We start from the raw sequence: 19,775 nt of genomic DNA on the forward strand, positions 1-19,775 counted from the left end.
GTTATATGGCATGAATCAGCATATGGGCCAAACTTTCACCATAGGTGTTTAGTCATGGCTTTAGAATGGGAGGAAATTTGTATCAAGGTATATAGTCCAGATGACAGCACAAAACTGAGAGCCATATGTGGCCTGGCTATGGTACACCATGGAATATGTTTTATTTGGTAAAACACATATAACCTGCTATAGTCATGTGTGGCAGGTTAACTGAAGCCTACATCTCAGCCCATTCAACAATGCTATTGGTTGCTATGTGTCTTCCCTTATTCCGATAGGTGGATTACTGAGATTTTGAAAAAAACTTTTACTGCTCTGCTTCCTCTTTATGAATAAGGAAAGGATTTATTTTCTTTTTTCTACTTTATGTATAAATAGATTCCTCTTGAAATCAAGGGTCCACACACTACAGCCCAGAAAGTGGCAGGAATGCACCTATTGTATGTTTGCCAACCACCGTAAAAAGTCAACAGGCCATATTGGATTTTCATAGACACTGCTGATTTTGCTTAACGCTGAGAGCCATTAGAAATACAAATATTACCAACTGGGCCAGTGGCATTTGAAATTTAGGTATGTTTGGGTCCAGTGAATGAATGAAATCTGTAGATTACTGTTCACTGTGTAAACCATTAGAGACTATTTCCCTTTTGTCAATATGCACCTTATTCTACACACCGTAGCATGACAGATCATTGGACCAAAAAGAAAAGTAAGCAGCGTCTTCGCCTCATGTTTATTTTCCATTTTGAAAGTTTTTCTTTTGGTTATGGATGACCCAACCATCCTCGTCCTCTTGCTGGAGCAGGGGGATTGCCCTTTTGAGGACCACACTAAAGTCTTTGTGTTCATCGTCAGCCTCACACACTGCCTAGACAACTGCCTCTGCTCATTCTATCATGCTGGACTTAATGCTGCCACACAAGCAGTTGTCCAGGGATGGTCCTCAAGAAAGCATTGCCGCCTTCATCGAATGGGTGCTGGTGTTCTCCAGTGTCCTGGAGCTGGGGGTGAAACTTTTGAACCAGATGAAGGAAGTTATTTTGTTGAAATACTTTAGTGCCCATTTAGTACTGTCTTTGGGAAGTGTTGGAAACTCAGAAGCGAAGACCAGGAGACTCTTGGGTATCTTCAGCAGAATTCTTTATTGAGAATGCGCTGCGTAGCTCTGCAGTCCTCAAAAGTCTGACTAAGGCAGTGATACATTGTAGTTTATATATATTTAGGGGGCAGTGCTTAGATCTGGAGACAAAGCACCTTGGTGACAACCCCAAACAAAGCATGCAAATGAAGTATTCAGGTATAGCAGCCTGCACCATTTACACCAGTCCTAATCCAATCATCATATCTACTCAAAGCCTGGGCAGAGGTACCAAGAGCCATTACAAACAAAAGGTGAACATCTGAGTAATCTGGCTCATTTGACTTACAATAAGAGAACAGGAACTGGCAGGAACCTCTTGCTACAAACTTTGCTTGAGAGAATCATTTGTCTGATGTCATCAAATTTACCTTAAATGCTAAATACAATGTACTGCACCTTAGGTTTTCACGTGATGCTATATCAGAGCATAGGATCAGCATATTTTAAACAGTTTCTTAAATTTGTAATCCTTCAGAAGCCACAAAAGATACAGCAAAGATTTAGGAGAAAACAGTTTTTAATCAACTTGAGTTCTTCCTTACTGATAATGCCATTGGTGAAGTGTTTCAGTCAGGGTTTTAAAAAATAACGTAGTTAGAGAATCTGCATTCTTAAGAGTTTTAATGCCATTTTTATAGCAACTGACTCTAGTGACATGACTAGTAATGTTCATTTACTGTATATGTACTCAATACTTGGTCGGGTCTCCTTTTGCTTTAACTACTGCCTCAACTTGGCATGGCATGGAGGTGATCAGTCTGTGGCACTGCTGAGGTGGTATGGAAGCCCAGGACTCTTTGACAGTGGCCTTCAGCTCATCTGATTTTTATTACTCTCTTGTTACTCATTTTCTTCTTGACAACAGATTCTCAATGGGGTTCAGGTCTGGTATGTTTGCTGGCCAGTCAAGCACACCAACACCATGGTCGTTTAACCAACTTTTGATGCTATTAGCAGTAAGAGTAGGTGCCAAATCCTATTTTAAAATAAAATCAGCATCTTTAAAAAGCTGGTCAGCAGAAGGGAGCATGAAGTGCTCTAAAATTTCTTGGTAAACGGGTACAGTGACTTTGGTTTTCGAAAAACACAGTGGACCAACAAAAGCAGATGTCATTAAGAAAGGAAAGGAAAAAAGGAAAGGAGGTGAAGTGAGGCCAAGTATGGTGACCCATACTAGGAACATACTACACACACACACACTCCTGTTTCCTCATGGGGACCTCACAAATGTCAAAATTTACTGGTATTACTATCCTTGTGGGGACATTTGGTCCCCATAACGTGATGAATACCAGGTGCACACACACACACACACATGTTGGGTTTACATGTTTTATGGGGACATTCCATAGGCGTAATGGTTTTTATACTGTACAAACCATATTTTCTATCACCCTACACCTAAACCTAGCCCTCACAGGAGACTGTGCACACTTTCACTTTCTCAAAAAAACTCATTCTGCATGATTTATAAGCCTGTTTCCTCATGGGGACCTCACAAATGTCCCCACAAGGTCAAAATTTACTGGTATTACTATCCTTGTGGGGACATTTGGTCCCCATAACGTGATGAATACCAGGTGCGCACACACTCGGAGCAGTGGGCAGCCATTACTGCGGCGCCCGGGAAGCAGTTGGGGGTTCGGTGCCTTGCTCAAGGGTCTCACCTCAGTCGTGGTATTGAGAGTGGAGAGAGTGCTGTACATTCACTCCCCCCACCTACAATCCCTGCCGGACCTAAGACTTGAACCTGCAACCTGTGGGTTACAAGTCTGACTCTCTAACCATTAGGCCAAGGCTGCCCCAAATTAGGCCACGGCTGCCCATTGCACCCCAAATCATCACAGACTGTGGAAACTTAACACTAGACTTCAAGCAACTTGGGTTATGAGCTTCTAAACCCTTCCTCCAGACTCTATGACCTTGATCTGTGGTTCAGTAGTGGCTTAACAAAAGGAATACAACAACTGGCTCTTGAAGCCTTGATCCCAGCGCCAGTATGTGAAGTGCAGAGGTGGGTAGTAACGAATTACATTTACTTCGTTACATTTACTTGAGTAAATTTTTGGGGTAACTAGTACTTTACGAGTATATTTAAAGATAGGTACTTTTACTTTTACTCAAGTACATTTTTAGTGAAAAAACTTTACTTTTACTTCGCTACATTTGATGGCGTTCCTCCGTTACTGACAAAATTGTAATAAATATTAGATATATAAAATAATAATTTGTTTACGTGACTTGATCTGAAGTCTCGCGAGATGTTGGAGAGGCTGCTTCGCAAGAGGCTGCTACGCATCTCCCGCTTAAGTTCAGCACGCGTTTAGAAAGATGATGGCTGAAGCAGAGGATGACGTGTGTGAGCTATCGGGGGCAGATCACCCGTGGCTCAAATCAAGATGTGAGAAAGAACAGTTTCATAATGCGATGCAGGTTGTGTGCACCAAAAAAACGACATCGCTGTGTACATAAAATTCCAGCTCCAACATGAAAAAACATGTAGCGGTAAGTGTCAATAGCCGCTTTTCCACTATTGGGCCGAACCGTTCTCTTCGCTTAACCGTTCCGTGCCGATCCGGGCCAGTCAGCACAGATACGGTTTCATTTTCCACTATGGTGCCGATAATGGAACTCTTTGGAATGTAATAAAATTAAATTGTAATATAAACAGAGATATGATCAGATATTTCTGTTTTTGGGACTTTGTTAAATAACAGAAAAAAGGACACAACTATAAACAACGCAAAAAATAAAATAAATAGAAGGCGACGACAGGTATAACGTTATCAACAAATGCTGAGGGGATATGCATGTTAACAGAGATGGACACAGAAGGTAAAACCTTTCTGAAAACTAACACATTTATTGACAGTATTAATGCATGAGCTATGAACGCAGCGTAACAGCTGTTTACTTGGCTGTTTGGTCATACAGCGCGCTTTCGCTTAGCACACACATTCTATCTCGATAGTGGAAAAGCGGCTAATATGATGATGTCTATTTGAACCCTATCAATGGTAATTTGGTAACTATGGGCACTTTGACCCTATAGTACCATATGTCACACACTGTCCGAATGTTTTTCCTCATATGTCATTGTGCGGCAATGACAAATATCTTGTGAACCTTACAAACAACACACGTTCGTAAAAAAACATTCATTCTAAACGTCTGCATGTTTTCATATCCATTTTCCAACAATCTAAATTGAAGTGCATACTGTGACGTTATACACAAATTCGTACACTAATGTGCCCATCACAGGACTGAGATAGGCTACTTTACTTCAGCCTATGTTTTATATAAACAAAACAAAGAGACTTTCAAGGAGAGGTGTGTGGAAGCTTTCCAAAAAGGTTGAAATTCAAGGTTTTCACTTCATATCAATCAGATCAGAAGTAACTAGTAACTAGCTACTTGAGTAGTTTTTCCATCGGATACTTTTTTACTCCTACTCAAGTAACTATTGGGATTGTTACTTTTACTCTTACTTGAGTAAATATTTCCATAAGTACTTTTACTTTTACTTGAGTACAGATTTTGGGTACTCTACCCACCTCTGGTGAAGTGTGACGTGGACCGTGAAGTGACCACGGACGTGGTTTATGACCCGGATGGCTTGGGCGGAGTTTACATGTTGGATTTGTGTTGTCTTTGTTGTGTTAGCTGTCTCCATTAAAGGCTTGATTTAACTACGCTCTCGCGTCTGCGATTTAATGTATTTCACCTACAAACTGGCGTGGTGGCAGCGTTATCATACTCGCTCCCAAAACATCCTGGTGAGCTCGTTTGAGAAATATGCGCGAGGGAGCCGCATTGTGGATTATCTCCGTTGACGAAACTCGAGACATTAGCCATGGTGAATACACACAGAGCACGGAAGCAGTGGTGTCTAACGAAAGTTGAGACCATGAACTCATTCGAAAACTGCCGTCAGAACCTTGTTTACACGCTATCTTTGGACCCTGAGTTTGCTCCCTTTCTAGTTGACGGCGCGCGCTGGGAAAAGAAGACGAGGGCATCTCCATTCAGAGGTTTTACCGATGACGACACCGATGTTCCCGCGGCGCAATGGCGCACATGCCAGCAAAAGATCATCATGCTGGAGCTTATGCTGGGGCAGATTGCTATCTACTGCCCTGTTATTTCGTGAAATACCGTTGTTAAAAACTCCACGTGCATCGATCAGATATGGCAAACTATCAGACTACATTATGGATTCCAGTCAACAGAACCCCATACTGAAAAAGTCCAGTTGGAAGTTTCTCAAGCTGCCGTTCGCAAGCCCTGTATGCCCAGCACAACACTGTTCTCTGACCTTATCTCATTGGACCCTGATGCCATTATGACTACGGACATTAGAGACAAATTTTGAAAAGTCCATAGGGAATTTGATGATTTGAACCCATAATTTCTTGTCAAGAAGTCTAACGGGGGGTTTCGTCTTGTTACAGCATTCGCCGACGTGGGCCGTTACAGCAAACCCCAACCGTCACTGATGCCGAATGCGGATGCCACACTGCGTTTGATAGCTCAGTGGAGGTATATCATTGCGACTGACCTCACCAAGGCATTCTACCAAATTCCACTATCCAAGTCCTCTATGAAGTACTGCGGAGTGGTCACGCCATTTAAAGGAGTTCGTGTGTATGCCAGGTGTGCCATGGGCATGCCCGGCTCAGAAGCCGCACTAGAGGAGTTGACCTGTCGCATACTCGGCGACCTCCTTGAAAAAGGCCGGGTGGCCAAAATTGCTGACGACCTGTACTGTGGCGCTGATACCCTTGAGGATCTTCTTGTAGTGTGGAAACAGGTCTTAGTGGCCCTCCAGGTATGAAATCTGTGCTTATCTCCCAGTAAGACTATAGTAGCTCCAATCCAGACCAATATTTTGGGCTGGGTCTGGAGTCAGGGTACTATTCGCGCCAGTTCGCACCGCATTGCAACATTGGCATCTTGCCCTGTGTGTCAGGTGTGTAGCTTCGTTTGTGAATCCTGGGTCTCCGTCGTGTGCCGTACTGACGTTGCTGACATCTTGCGGGGAGCTCAAAAGGTACCCTTTGCCAATAGACGTGGGTGTCTATTCAGGCTGAGTGTCCAGACCTCCGTAGGGTTCCAAGAGAGTTACCAATGTCAAAGATGTGAAACGGTATTTGAATACTGTTACCTTAGCAAATGATGGACTGTTAGTTGTATGGCGTAACACTCCACTGTCAAACATTACCGAATGCATCGTCGTTCCGAGGTCAGTACTGCATGGATTGCTTATGTCACTGCACATCAGGTTAGATCACCCCTTGGCTCACCAGTTGAGACTCGTTGTTGGCCGATACTTCTACACGCTGGACTTGGATTCGGCCATTCAGCTTACCAGTAAGGGATGTCACCAATGTGCTGCACTAGCGAGGTCCCCAGTGTTTGCGGTGGAGCAGTCCAGCTGCAACCCACCTGAGACAGTCGGGTCTACCTTTGCAGCAGACGTGCTTAAACGCGAGCGTCAGCTCATCTTAGTCGTTCATGAGTGTGTGTCATCTTTCATAGTGGCTTTGTTAATTGATGACGAGTGGAAGGAGTCATTGCGGGATGGTATCGTACGCTTGTGTATTGGTCTTCGTCCGCTTGATGGCCCCTTTACTGTAGTTAGAACTGACCCAGCACCAGGTTTTTCAGCATTGGCCAAGGACACAGTGCTTGCTCAATACAGACTGGCCATTGAGGTTGGCAATGCTAAAAATGTCAATAAAAATCCGGTAGCCGAAAAGGCCATCCAGGAGCTACAGGGCGAGATTTTGCGACTAGAACCACACTGTGGGGTCGTCACCCCCTTGCTATTATCGGTAGCTGTTGCTCGGTTAAATAGCCGCATTTCAGCCCATGAGATGCTGTTGCAGCGCGATCAGTTCTCCCTTGAACAGTTACCGGTGCATGACCAGGAGCTGATTGCGTTGCAGCACTCACAACGTTTAGCTAACCACCCCCACAGTGTTAAAGCGAAAGCTCCACTGAGTCGGCATGCACCTGTCCCTGATATTTACCCTGGCGATCTCGTGTATTTGTACAGCGACCGTAACAAGTCACAGGTTTGAAGCAGATATTTTGTGCTTAGTTCAGATGGGACATGGTGCAACAGCTGTAAGTTTACGGGTTCGCAGTTGCGGCGTGGATCGTACAGGGTTCGCTTAACGGATTGTTATAAAGTTGACTCTTTCCCAAGTGTTGCAGGTCCTTGTGATTATGCTGTGGCGTCTGAGAGTGAAGAGGAGCGTGACATGCCATTCGTTGTCCCCCCCAAGTGAACCTGATATTCCCCTGGCGATAGCGACACCTGCTTCACCCCCCAGGGGCGATTGCAGCAGACGCCCGGAGGATAGGACCGTGTCCCCTTGCCAGGTCCCGTGCCGTGAGTTGGCGTCCCTCTCAGCAGTTCCAGTGCAGGCTCCTCATTGATCAGGTCATCTCTGTCGACTTCCCAAGAGATTAAGGGATTATGAGCTGCACTAGATGGACTGCCTTCCTCCGTATTCTTGCTTCGCTTTAAGGAAGCTCTGTTGATGCTTTGCATCGGTGTTCTGTCAGGCTACGTGAGAGTCTGCTGTGCTGTTGAACCTCGACAGTTTTGTTGATTCATCTTGTGTTGTCACATGTCACATTTCTGTTTCCCCCTTTTTTTTGTTCGTTTCATACATCCACAGGTGCCAGAGACGGAGGAGTATGTTCTTGAGGGAAATGGGTGGCGCCAGTATGTGAAGTGTGACGTGGACCGTGACGTGACTACGGACGTGGTTTATGACCCGGACGGCTCGGGTGGAGTTTACGTGTTGGCTTCTTGTTGTCTCTGTTGTGTTAGCCGTCGCCATTAAAGGCTTGATTAAACTACGCTCTCGTGTCGGCGATTTAATGTATCTCACCTACACACTGGCGCAGCTTCAATCCATTCCTTGCAAAGTTCACCCATATTCTTGAATCGACTAGCTTGACAAGCCTCCCAAAACTGCGGTTCTCTTTTGGATGGTTGTGCAACTTTTTCTTCCACACTTTTTCTTTCCACTCAGCTTTCTGTTAACATGCTTGGATCCAGCACTCTGTGAACAGCCAGCTTCATTGGCAATGAATGTTTGTGGCTTACCCTCCTTGTGAAGGGTGTCACTGATTGTCAAGTGTCAGATCTGCAGTCTTCCATGATTGTGTAGCGTAGTGAACCAAACTGAAAGACCATTTTGAAGGCTCAGGCTTTGTGGGTGTTTTGAGCTGAATAAGCTGTCAGCATATTCTAGTTTGTTGAGATGTCAATTGGTGAGTTTTGTTAAATGTGTGTGCCCCTTTTTGGAAAATAAAAGCATTTAAAAATAGAGATCCTGGTTTTGTGATCTTCCCCATTAATATTGGTAATAATTGTTACAAATCTGGTTTGTGGTCTTCCTTCTGTTCACCACCAGATGGACTCTTACACCACATAGACTCTGTCATGTCACCATGAACTTTGCCAGTTTGGATTATTCTGTGTGCATTTTAAAGCAAACTTCCTGATTAAACATTAAAACACATTGTGATAAATAGTGCAATTTGTTTAATCTTTTTTTTGTTAAATATTGTGAATAATATAATTTTTTTCCCTTAAAAAATTAGTGAATTCAAGATTCGGTGATAATATAGCATAATGAGAGATTTATAATTACAATTGTTTGGAGTCCGGTCATTTTTGACTGAGAACACCACAAGTTGGACTAAGTGAAATAAAAACTCACAAAAATTATACATTCTAAACAAAATTCTGAGAAGTACTTATACACTGTGTGAACAAAGTCAAGAAGTTTGAGTACAATGCGATAATGCTAACTAGTATTTTTGGGAAAATGAAAATATTTTTTGGGTCAATTTGATCTGAACACAACCAGAGGGTTAATATCTAATAACTCCATTCTGCTCTCTGTTGCTGTGTTTCTTAGACTGGATACTGCACTGTTCACATGCTGTGTGGTATCGCCATTTAGCACAAGAGTGGGCCAGTACAAGTACAAGAGGGCAGTATTGGGGCCCCATACCGATACTGGAAAATAAAATGTATTCAAATGCACATGCAAATGCAATGTAAAATCAGCCCCAAAATATCTGTCTCTGCACTTTTTCATTGCTAATTTTTCACTTTAGTAAATCCTGGCAGTAATATTAAATACCAATTTTAAAATGAATGGATCTACATTTTGGGAGTATGTATATCTACATAAGAAACTCACCTGATGCTCTTCAAAGCCTTTCCCTTTTTGTGCTTTCATCCTCTCATTAAGATCTCCTCCTGCACAATACTCCATCACAATATAAAAGAGTTCAGCTTCTTTATCTAAATAAGAAAATATTCAGACAAACATTAATTCAACTAATAATAAATGTGATTATTAGTGTAACAGCTTCATTTCACAGTCAGTAATTAAAGAGATATTTTGGTTTGTGTTCATTTTGTAATCCTTCTTTAATCTAACAGAAACACTTTCACTTGGAGCAAAGGAAATGAAGGAAATTTACTTTCGTCTGTTCTAATTTTTAAACAAACACACCTTCAAATGATTCCACATAAGAAACAATATATCCACAGTTTATTTTATTTAAGATCTTGATTTCCTTGTGGACTCTTTCCAGCTCCTTCCTCTGAGGGGAACAATTGAGGGGGGAAAAAGTAAAAGAAGAGAAAAATGGCAACTTTAATAGCTTTTTGATAGCAAACTAAATATGTAATAAATATGGTAAATGATTAGGTAAATTCCTGATTTAGTAAATGCTTAATTGTACTTACATCTCTTGAATTCAGCTGTTTGACCACATAGGGATCTCCATCTATGTCTGTGACCAGAAACACTCTTCCTGAACACTCTTCCCCATGTCCAAGTTCTTTCTGCATGTTGTATCCATGTTCATCTAACATTCCTATCATCAAAATATAGAGTAATTGCTACAAAATACATTGACCACTAGAGGGCTCTTAGAAACTTTAAATCAACTGAACCAATTGCTTCACAAAATGTTTATTTATAAGCACATAAAACCCCATATGGTGATGCAATGAAAACTCAATTTAAACAACCATAAAAACACCTTTTACAAAAATTTAAAATGTTTGATATTATTTAAATATATTTGATTTATAAATGGATTTGTTGTTTGCCACTTCAATAAGGGGTCTGCTATCAATATACTGTCATTCAACATTGATTTGGATTATAAAGATAATGAGGCAGAAACCAATAGGTTATCATTTGTTTTTTTCATTGCTGGTTTATGCTGGTGCTTGACAAGCAACATGACCAGCATAAACCAGCAAAAGACCAGCATAAACCAGCAAAGGACCAGCATAAACCAGCTAAAACCAGCATCCCAGCACCAAAACATGCCTAACCAGCATATGCTGTTTTTTTCAGCAGGGCGATTGCGGTTTCTAAGGGATATTTGATGCTTTGTGCTGCTAACATAAAATCAATGTTTATGCTGCTGACATATAAAGTAATGTTGCTTAAATTCAATATGAAATTAATACTCACTGGTCATTCTAGAAGAAATCTCTCTGCTGTGATCTGAGGCACTGGTGTCATAACTGGCACTGGAGAGTCTACGATTTTGAGCCATCTTTAGGGAAAACAAAATAATAATCATAAAATGGAATCTTGAAGTATCAATTATAATTACAGTTTAAATATTATTGATGGAGCCCCTTTAGTGCTCAACATATAAAGCAATTGAATTGGGGGGCGCTGTTGTGTGAATGGAATACAGATAAACTTTTAGTGAGCTCCTCACAGGTAAAATTTTAACCCAATAACAAACAGACCCAGAAGTTTATTTTTGATTTATGTTATCAGTGTAATATGTTTTGTGAACACATTCTGACACAATATTAGTAGATACTGTGTGTGTAATGGCAGCTCCTGGTAGCAAACAAGGCAGTTACAAGACGCGGGCTAACATCGCTAATTTGGCTGAGGTACTCATGAGGGGGAATCACTCACAGCATGACATATGACATTTGCGTTGAGATTGAGAGTGCGATTAGTAGTCTACAATCAGACTTATATGGTGTTAAAAAAGAGCTGACATCAGCTGTTACCACAGTACATTAATGCTGAGAGACATCAAGGACTCAGCATTGGCCGCGAGTAATACTCTCATACACCTTGCAACTGTGGTGGCCAAACTTCAAAGCGAAATTAATAATAGTGCGAGGATCTAGTAAGCAGATAATGAAGAAATAACATCAGGCTGATCAGAATCATTGAAGGAGAATTTGTTTCGGAAATTCCTCCACAACCTGTTGAATTTGGAAGAGAAGGCGCTGCTTGACTGAGCCCATAAAGTTAGTCCTCTTACTTTGAATGTAGGTACATGATGCACCCACTAAATGTTTGCCTGCTAACTAGTGGAGACTTTGTCTTTATATGTGTTTCTTTCCAAATAGACTTTTTAATCAGCGTGAACGCTACCCCAGATATTACACACAGCACAATTTGGGAAACATTCAAAACCTATATCAGTGGTCAAATTATATCTTACACGTCATTTGAAAAGCACATTGGGAGGTCTGACAAATCTCATCTTGCAGTTAGAATATCAGTATATAAGTTATCTGCCATCCTTCATACTTGAATATCTTTTCTTAAAAGCCGATTTCGACACCCTTTTTATTGTTGCAACTGAGATGTTGATTAAATCAAGAAATACTTTTTCAAAGATCTCTCACTACCTCCATCAATACTGATGCCATGCAATTTTTGGATAGCCCCATTTCTTTAGATGAGTTTTGTGATGCCATTTTTGCCATACAATGTGGTAAGAGCCCTGGCCCAGATGGCTTTCCAGCTGAATTTTTAAAGACATTTTCTAGACAAGTGACCGGTGACTGAAGCATAATTCCAAACAAGACAAAAACACTAGCTGGCGACAGCTTACCATTACCTGACCAAACACAATATAAAAGAGTGCCAGAAGAAGACGTCATCTGCTTCTTCATCTGAAGCTTGCCTCAAAAGCATGGTGACATTTCTAGAGGATGCAGTGTGTCGTTCCTTTCTCAGGGAACCATGTTTACATACCTAATCTGAGACGTTCCCTTTCAAGGAAACATCAAACCTTAAACAAGGGACAAGAATGAATGAAACAATGGAGTTCTTTCTTAGTTCTTAGAGCAGACAATAAATGCAGCCATAATCAAAGTAGGCTGCTCTCCAAATTTTTAGAATGCAAATAAAGACAGAATTCTTCAAGCATGATGAAGAGATATAGACAACTAAACAATCGATTATAGCCTACATAATAATACCAGCCTAGATATGTTATGTAGCCTAATTTGTGCACATTGGGGAGTCACTCTCTAAATGTGAGGTATTAAAATGGCTTCTGAATGTGTGTGTGTGTGTGTGTGTGTGTGTGTGTGTGTTTTACTTTCGGTTTCAGTATAACAGTCATACAAAACTCTCAGCGGTGCTGAACGTGGATTCTACAATACAATATACTTTATACTTTAAGCGATGCTGGATGAGCGCGGCAGTGCTCCCCCTTGCTAAGGCAATGTCAGGAGAGACATTACAGGGGCGGTGAAAGAGGCTACTGATTTTATGGAGCTCAAGAAAACATTATAAATGCAAATACAATATAAATAAATAAATAAATACAAAAAAATACAATATAGCCTTGTGGAATGAAAGGGGAATTACATGAAAAATACATGGCAAGGTTTTATTATGATTATTATTATAGACCATTTTTTTTGTGATTTTAGAACACTTTTACGGAAAAGTACTTGTGTGGATTTCTAAAAGCAAGAATTTCATAATGGCCTGGCACATATGTCGGTATAACTGGAATATTTACATGTGAATGTGGTTATTGATGTGTTGAATAAATATGAAAACATCTCATAATCTCCATAAACTTCCCTAATGTAAAGAACAGTGGCCTGCCATACTTATGCACAAGCACTTTCTCAGTAGTTTTGAATAACTGCTTTTTAAAAATCAATATCTTTTACTGCTTCAACAGGAATGTCGAGTATCAGATTTATACTGGCGTAAACTTACTGCATCAGCAGGCCTGTGCTGTGGAAATGTGTCTGTAATAAACAGGAACATGGAACACAAAATTGACTAAATCTTTCTGATTATATGTATTATGCTTTTAGTGGATGCAACTATCATATATTTATATAAGCTATATTATATATATTTATATATGCATCATGTTAATATAAACAGTTCAAAAAAAAAAAAAAAAAAAAAGAAAAAAAAGCATCAGAGAACACCAGGGGCATCACGCATCCCGTCTATTCAGTTTAATCACAAAAAAAAAATAAAAAAATAAATAAATAATGGTGACCACGATACATTGTTTTTAGAATTTTACTAATTCTAAACAAAGCCTAATTAAAATAGTCTGTTTTGTTTAAAACTTTTTTTTTTTTTTTGTATATAAGAACTTACTTTGCGAATGCACCGCAAATCATATTGCACTATTTGCTTCTTAACCTTAAAGACATTGTTTGCATTATATCATGCAGTTATTGTGTAAAGTACTTGTATAGTCTGTCTTAGGTTATATGTATGTATAGTCAACAATTTAAAGTAAATTTATATTTAGATTACTGCTTTTTGGCAAGTTAGTTATGTATACGTTCTTTTTTTAAAAAAATATTCTTATTTCTAGTGTTATATTTGGATATTTTTCAAATGCAACTTTAAGCGTAGAAGTTACAGCTTACTGAAAACATTTCAGTGCATTAATAACTCACACAAAGTGTCACCATTGCATTAACACCAATGAATACACTAACCTTGTTGTAGTCCTGATGAAGTATGTGTACAAATAAAAGATGCAATGAAATAGGTAAAGCTTGAGCTTGGCATCCACACAGTAAAACAGGAGAACTTGCTTAACTAAATTGCCCTTAACATGCACAGAACCTATCCAGTTTTAAAGCACTTGTGTTTCATATGCTTAAAAGACTTCTTCCTCCTCTCTCTTGTATATCTTTCTTCTCTTTATTTCCGCCCACATTTGCCAAGCAACTTTGAACATTAGGTTTTTGGGGGGGTGGGGCCATATTTCCAGAATACAGCTGCATGTTTGAGTTTGTTACTGATGAGTTGAGACAATGATTATACCTTGAATATTGTAATGAATTAGCTCAAAGGGGAAATATTAATAATTAATCATAACTTGTTATAATTAATTATGATATTAGGATAATTTAATAGAATTAGCTTAATAAAGCAGAATTTACATTATGATCAATTGACCTACTGAATGCTAAGTATTGATGATCTATTAATGCAAAGAAATGTTAATATCCAGGGTAAGGGAAATACCTTTTTAAAGGTACAGTAATATTCAGAGCAGGTGACAAGTTCAATTCATTAAATTTACTTTGTTGCAAACTGTTATATTAAATCCCAATGGAGCCCTACAAGTTAAATATGAATCGGGCTCCAATGGAGCTTTACAGATTAAATATGAGGAATCCCCTGAACAAATTGCCCTAGGTAACGTTAACGAACCTGAAACATTGAAAATTTATTTTGACGATTTGCCTGTCCAAAAAAATTCAGATAGACCATGACAAACAAACCAAAAAGCAAACCAATACCATAGTGGACCAAAGATGGACTTCAGGAGAGAAAACTTGGAACACTAAACAACCCTCTTTAAGAGAAATGATTTTGGTTAATTAGAATGCAAGAAGAAATGGCAAAAAGAATAATGAAACTGTTGAAGGAATTGATTGCTTTATAATTTTATTCTGAGTTGCACTCTTTAGCAACTGATTTTGAAACATTGAGATTACAAACAACTTCTTTTGCCTGTGACACCTTTGAACCTGTTTTGATGTAATCAAAGGGAGAAGACCTGAGTTCCCCTTATGAGATGACATGAAATGTTGAAATTAAAAGTGTATGTTTTAAAGGTGAAGATTTTAATGTACTTCCTCAACGGGAGATGCATTTTGTAACCAGATTACAGAATGGAACTTCTAAAGTGGATTGATTCTGTTTTACCTGCATTTATTTTGTGTTTTACTTATGACAATAGAAATGATGACCTAAGAAGAGCTAGTTTTGCTTGCAGTTAGAAAGCTGATGGCTTAGGAGCGCAAACATTTCCTGTACCAGCGTTGCTATGGTAACGAGAGACCCCTGCTTACATAGGAAGTCAAATGTGTGTGTGCTTATCTTTTGAGATGATGTGTCTGCAACCTGTTTATGGAAGGAGGGAACTTATTAGTATTCAGACTATAAATTGGTTTGGTAAGGTTTGAGTGTTTGCCATTCCATGTGTGAAGACTTTCTCGCTGTTATTTAATGTATTACCTATGAGTTTTTGTTTTAATAAACCAAAGCTATCTCAGATGGTCATTCGAATACTCCTCTTTTAAATCAAGATTCTGAGTGATTACTTTTATAACCTATTATCTGAACCTGGTACCCTACAACATTGTCATCAAGTCCCCCCATAATGTTATGTACTTTCTTAAGTACATAACATTACGTGAGCATTCACAAGCTGTTTTATTTATGGTATAAATGCTTGGAAATAATGTTTAACATTTTCAAGTCCATTCATTATTTCTAGCATGCAAGTCTCAGTGTATACATTGTCAATTTTATAATAAAATACAAATAATAAATGTGTTTTTAACACTATATTCGATAAATATTCGCATCAGATCAAGCGGCATGTGAATCAGTGATCTTTTTATTTTTAATATTTGCAGCACAAAATAAACATACAAAAATATTTTATTGCATGTATTTTTTTAATTAATAATTGCAATGTCTCATGAAATCAATCAAACAAAGTTTCAGAGTTTCAAAAAACAAAACATCAAACCATTTTGTGGATAAGTCATAATAATAGTAGATAACATTTAGTGTCACAAGGACGTGACTCTCTGTGGCTTCCTCCATCCTCCGCCAGCGGGAGCCTTCACCGGAGTTCTAGTCACTACATTTCCCACAATCCCGTGCCTGGGGCTCCACTTCCGGTTTCGGGTCACCCCGGTGCACTTCCCGTTTGGCGGCCATTCCAGAGCGCCGCTCTGCTCTGCTCCCCGCGAAGACTGGGCCACGGCTGTCTGGGACCTGGGTCAACCCATTTTCCCCTCGTTCGCCGCTTTCCTGCAAAGCTTCAAAGAGGCGTTTCAACCCAGCCCAGAGAGCAGGGAGGCCGGAGACCAGATTATGGCCTTGAAGCAGGGACGGCGCACTGCAGCTGATTATGCTTTGGATTTCCGTACACTTGCTGCCCAGAGTGGTTGGAATGATGGTCCGCTCAAATTACATTATCGCAAGGGACTCAATCCAGACCTCCAGGTGGAGCTAGCGTGCCGAGACGACCAGTGGCAGTGGCCGCCCTCGACGGGAGACCACTAGGTATTGGAAGAATAGAACACACCACCGACGACCTCACCCTCTGCCTAGAACCACGTCACCAGGAAAATCGTCCGTTTTTTCATCATCTCTTCTCCTCAAACGCCGCTCATTCTCGGATACCCATGGCTCAACCTACACGAATCAATCATCTCCTGGTCAGCAGGTGCCATCACCCATTGGTCCTCTCACTGTAAGCAGCACTGTCCACAGCCAGCCAACCCAGCAACCTCCACACCAGTGTCCGCCGGCCCCAGGGACTCCATACCAGCCGAATACCAAGATCTTCTTGAGGCCTTCAGCACCACCAAGGCCACCCAGCTGCCGCCTCACCGCCCTGGGGACTGTGCTGTAGACCTTCTTCCCGGAGCCGTTCCCCCTAGAGGGCGCATCTTTCCCCTTTCTCAGCCCGAGTCTGAGGCCATGAATCAGTACATCAGGGAGGAACTCGCCAAGGGCTTCATCCGGCCCTCAACCTCTCCTGCCTCGGCGGGATTGTTCTTTGTGAAGAAGAAAGACGGAGGACTACGTCCATGTATTGATTATCGGGCACTCAACGACATCACGATCAAGTACCGTTACCCACTCCCGTTGGTTCCCCAGCCCTGGAACAGCTACGTATGGCTAATATTTACACCAAGCTGGACCTGCGGTCGGCATATAACCTCATCAGAATCCGGGAGGGGGACGAGTGGAAGACGGCCTTCTCCATGACCACTGGTCACTACGAGTACCGGGTGATGCCCTTCGGCCTGGCCAACAGTCCGTCCTACTTTCAGGCCTTTGTCAATGAAGTCTTCCGGGACATGCTGAACCGATGGGTCATCATCTACATCGATGACATACTGATCTACTCTAATTCAGTCACTGAACACGTCCAACACGTCAGGGCCGTCCTCCAACGCCTGATTGAACACCAGCTGTACGCCAAACTGGAGAAATGTGAATTCCATCAAGAGCGCATCACTTTTCTCGGCTACGTCATCAGCCCAGAGGGGGTCGCCATGGATGACTCTAAGGTCAACGCAGTTCGAAGCTGGCCACGCCCTAAGACTCTCAAGGAACTGCAGCTTTTTCTGGGCTTTTCTAAATTCTACCGCCGGTTCATCCGCAACTTCAGTACCATGGCAGCCCCACTCACATCCATGATCAAACAAGGTAACACTCGCCTCACCTGGTCCCCTTCTGCCGCTCAGGCCTATGACGAGCTCCGGCAAAGGTTCACCACTGCACCCATTCTGCATCACCCAGACCCTAACCTGCCTTTCCTCGTCGAGGTGGATGCGTCTAGCACCGGTGTGGGGGCGGTGCTTTCTCAGCGTCAAGGCCAACCTCCCAAGACCTTCCCCTGTGCCTTCTTCTCCCACAAACTCAGTCCAGCAGAACAAAATTACGACGTAGGCAACAGGGAGTTGTTGGCCATCAAGCTTGCCCTCGAGGAGTGGTGGCATTGGCTAGAGGGCGCTAAACATCCATTCACTATTCTAACTGATCATCGGAACCTGGAGTATCTTCGCTCCGCCAGGGTCCTTAATCACCGTCAGGCCAGATGGTCGCTGTTCTTCACCCGCTTCCAATTCGAGATAACTTATCGACCTGGCTCTCAGAACACCAAGGCGGACGCTCTGTCTCGGATGCACAAACCCGACCGCTCCACCACACCACCAGAGACAATTCTGCCTGCCTCAGTCATTCTAACCCCCGTGGCCTGGGACATTATGACCGAGATCACCGAGGGTCACGCCCAGGACCCTCTCCCGACCGAATGTCCAGAAAACTTAACCTATGTTCCCACTCATCTACGCTCCCGAGTCCTGTCCGAGGTCCACTCTACCCCTAGCTCGGGTCACCCAGGGATAGAGGCCACGATCAAGCTGCTTAACAACCGTTTCTGGTGGCAGTCCCTCCGCTCCGACACCATAACTTTCATTAAGAACTGCTCTGTGTGTAACACCTCCAAGACCCCTCGTCAGCTCCCTGCCGGCCTTCTGCAGCCTCTACCAGTACCTAACCGCCCACATTACTGTCGACTTTGTCACCGATCTCTCCTCCTCCCACGGTCAGACTACCATCCTCTCTGTTATCGATTGATTCTCCAAGGGCTGTTGTTTCATCCCATTTCCCAAACTGCCCACCGCCATGGAGACAGCTGAGGCCCTATGCAACTCGGTGTTCTGCTTCTACGGGCTGCTGGAGAATATCGTCTCAGACCGAGGACCCCAGTTTACCTCACGATTATGGTCCAACTTCTTCCACCTGCTGGGGGTTAACGTGAGCCTCACGTCAGGTTACCACCCTCAAGCCAACGGACAGGCCGAGAGGTTGAACCAGGAGTTGACCAAGTTTCTGTGCTCCTACTGCCAGGACCACCAGGAGGACTGGAGCCGGTTCCTCCTATGGGCTGAGTATGCCCAGAACTCCATTCGCAAACCCTCCACTAACCTCACACCTTTTCAGTGCGTTCTAGGATACCAACCCCCCCTTGTTTCCCTGGTCCGGGGGAGCCTTCGGATTTGCCTGCAGTCAACTCCTGGTTCCAACGGAGCGAGGAGACCTGGAACCGGGCCCATGTCCACCTGCAACGGGCCATCCGTCGGACTCGGACCCAGGCCGATCGAAGATGTCGGGCCGGGCCATCCTACGAACCTGAGCAGTGGGTGTGGCTTTCTACTCGGGACCTGCGCCTACATCTACCGTGCAAGAAACTTAGCCCCAGGTACGTGGGTTCTTTTAGAATCACTCGTCAAATAACCCCAGTATCCTTTAGACTAGAGCTTCCACCAGAATACCGTATCTCACCAACTTTCCATGTGTCTCTGTTAAAGCCCGCTGGCTGCCCGGGAGGAGCGGAGAACCTAGAACCCTGCTCCGCAGGGACCTATCCCCCTGATCATCGATGGCGAGGAGGTCTACCGAGTAAACACCATTCTGGACTCCCAGCGCTGGAGGGGTCGTCTACAGTACCTGGTCGACTGGGAGGACTACGGCCCCGAGGAGAGGTCATGGGTGCCTGTCGAGGACATCCTCGATCCTGCTCTCACTACCGACTTTCATACATCGCACCCAGATCGACCAGGACCTCGTGGAAGGGGAAGACCACGGCGCCGGTTACCTCCTCGTGCCAGGAGGCACTCGCGGGGGGGGCTCTGTCACAAGGACGGTCTCTGTGGCTCCCTCCATCCTCCGCCAGCGGGAGCCTTCAGCTTTTATTTTATGCAAGTTGTGTTAAT

General features: G+C 42.6%; 1 protein-coding gene across 1 annotated transcript in view; it reads right to left on the reverse strand.

Moving 5' to 3' along the window:
- LOC127161014 (uncharacterized) overlaps positions 1-14,141 on the reverse strand; it is a 33,502-nt gene extending 19,361 nt beyond the window's left edge. The window contains exons 1-5 of the mRNA XM_051103665.1: positions 13,953-14,141; positions 10,675-10,759; positions 9,933-10,063; positions 9,697-9,787; positions 9,379-9,482 (exon numbers count right to left, since the gene is read on the reverse strand). Coding sequence (XP_050959622.1) covers positions 9,379-9,482; positions 9,697-9,787; positions 9,933-10,063; positions 10,675-10,759 — 411 coding nt within the window. The 5' untranslated portion in view covers positions 13,953-14,141. The remainder of the gene's footprint in view (positions 1-9,378; positions 9,483-9,696; positions 9,788-9,932; positions 10,064-10,674; positions 10,760-13,952) is intronic.
- Positions 14,142-19,775: the final 5,634 nt, after the last annotated feature.

Source organism: Labeo rohita, chromosome 3, assembly GCF_022985175.1.
Source record: "Labeo rohita strain BAU-BD-2019 chromosome 3, IGBB_LRoh.1.0, whole genome shotgun sequence".
NCBI lineage: Eukaryota > Metazoa > Chordata > Actinopteri > Cypriniformes > Cyprinidae > Labeo > Labeo rohita.